Raw genomic sequence first — 1,786 nt, forward strand, 5'->3', positions numbered from 1 at the left:
CCCATGTCCCTGGTTCTGACCCAAGAGCAGGAACTACATTATTCTGTCCCCACCAAAGCCATGCTGAATCTGACATTTAGTAAACTTAAAGACTATGACTACCTAATACCCACAAACAAAAATATATCACAAAATCTTCCATTTCTTGTCGGAATGTGGGTATTTGTTGTTGGGAAAGTAGATGACTGGATTTTTGGAGGCAGAGGACAAAAAGTGTTCTCACAATAAATACCTAAATCACCATTATGGCTCAGTCAATATTGTGAGGCTTGAGTCCACCTGAGAAATATTTAAGACAAGTCGCGTACTAATAACATTTCCTGTAGCATGTTGGAATGGTCAAATATGATTTTCTCTGTATTGTCTCACATTTATTTCCATCTACAAATAAATCTCAGATATTAATGCTTTCATGTACATTTACATGTGCCTACAAAAGTTTTATCAACATGAAAGTAGCATAAGTAAGCCGAAAGTGATGAGCTGTTGTCTGAAACAGTAACATTCAGTAAACCAACTTTATTCTTAAGAATTTTCTTATAGGTTATTAAATTTTCTGTGGACAGAGTTTGCTTAGGAAGGCCTTCTTCATGGCATTCTTCAGCTCCTTGTTCCTGAGACTGAAGATGATCGGACTAAGGAAAGGGGTGAGGACTGTATAGGTGATACCCATCAGAGTGTCTCCTTCCAGAGACTTGGGGCTCTTAGACTTGAGGTAGATGACAGAGGCAAAGCCATAATGTACAACCACCACTGTGAGATGGGATGCACATGTGGAGAAAGCCTTGTGCCGACCCTCAGCTGATGGGATCTTCAAGATGGTAGCCACAATGAAGGCATATGAGAGGAGGATGAAGAGAAAGCATCCCAGCAGGGCTGTGATGCACACCGTCCCCACACCCTTTTCTACCTCCAGTACATTCTCTCCACATGCTAACTTTAGTATAGGTGGAACATGACAAGTAAAATGGTGGATCTCATTGGGTCCACAGAATGTGAGGTTGAAAATGGTTGTTGTCACCACTGTCCCCATGAATGAACCACCAACCCAGGACCAGGCAACCAAGCAGGCACAGCCACGGGGGCTCATGAGCACATTGTACCGCAGTGGGTGACAGATCGCCACATAGCGGTCATAGCCCATGACAGTGAGTAGAAAGGAGTGGGTGAAGCCAAATGTGAAGGAGAAGAACATCTGGCTGGCACAGGCCAGAAAGGCGATGGAGTGAAGTGTGGAGAGCAGGTCGGCCAACATGCGTGGGATGATGGCAAAGGTGTAGAAAATCTCAGAGATGGAGAGGGCACACAGGAAGAGGTACATGGGTGTGTGGAGACTGTGTTCACTCCAGATGGTGGCCATGATGAGCAGGTTGCCTAGCAGTGTGAAGAGGTACATGAGCAGGAACAGCAGGAAGAACATCAGCTGAAGATGAGGGAAGGTAGAGAAGCCAATGAGGATGAACTCTGTCACAGAGGTGTAATTTAGCCCCAGCATGACAGCCATACCTGAAAGGGATGAAGGGATGTCACTGATTACGATCATGGTGTGCTTGTGCATGTGGGCATTTGTGCAAGCATGCAAGCATGCGTGTGTGTGGTATATCTGCAAATGTGTGGGAGGAGCTCCGTTGCCCTTTGTTCATGAAGGGTAGCAAGAAGAGGGCACAGAACATTTTTGAGTCAGAACCTTGCTCTGAACCTGGAGCTCAAGCTTTATTGGCTAGACTGGGAGCTAGGTTGTTACAAGATCCCCCTGTCTCTGTTCTTGTTCTACAAGCTACAGGTG

The 1,786-nt window shown here is 45.4% G+C and overlaps 1 protein-coding gene across 1 annotated transcript; it reads right to left on the minus strand.

The window, feature by feature from the left end:
* Nucleotides 1-547: 547 nt before the first annotated feature.
* Nucleotides 548-1,504, minus strand: LOC308435189 (olfactory receptor 10H1-like; the record flags this gene model as incomplete). Its single annotated transcript, XM_080935858.1, has 1 exon — nt 548-1,504. The coding sequence occupies one exon, from the start codon at nt 1,502-1,504 to the stop codon at nt 548-550; it is 957 nt and encodes a 318-aa protein (XP_080791984.1).
* Nucleotides 1,505-1,786: the final 282 nt, after the last annotated feature.

Source organism: Micromys minutus, assembly GCF_963924665.1.
Source record: "Micromys minutus genome assembly, chromosome: 22".
NCBI lineage: Eukaryota > Metazoa > Chordata > Mammalia > Rodentia > Muridae > Micromys > Micromys minutus.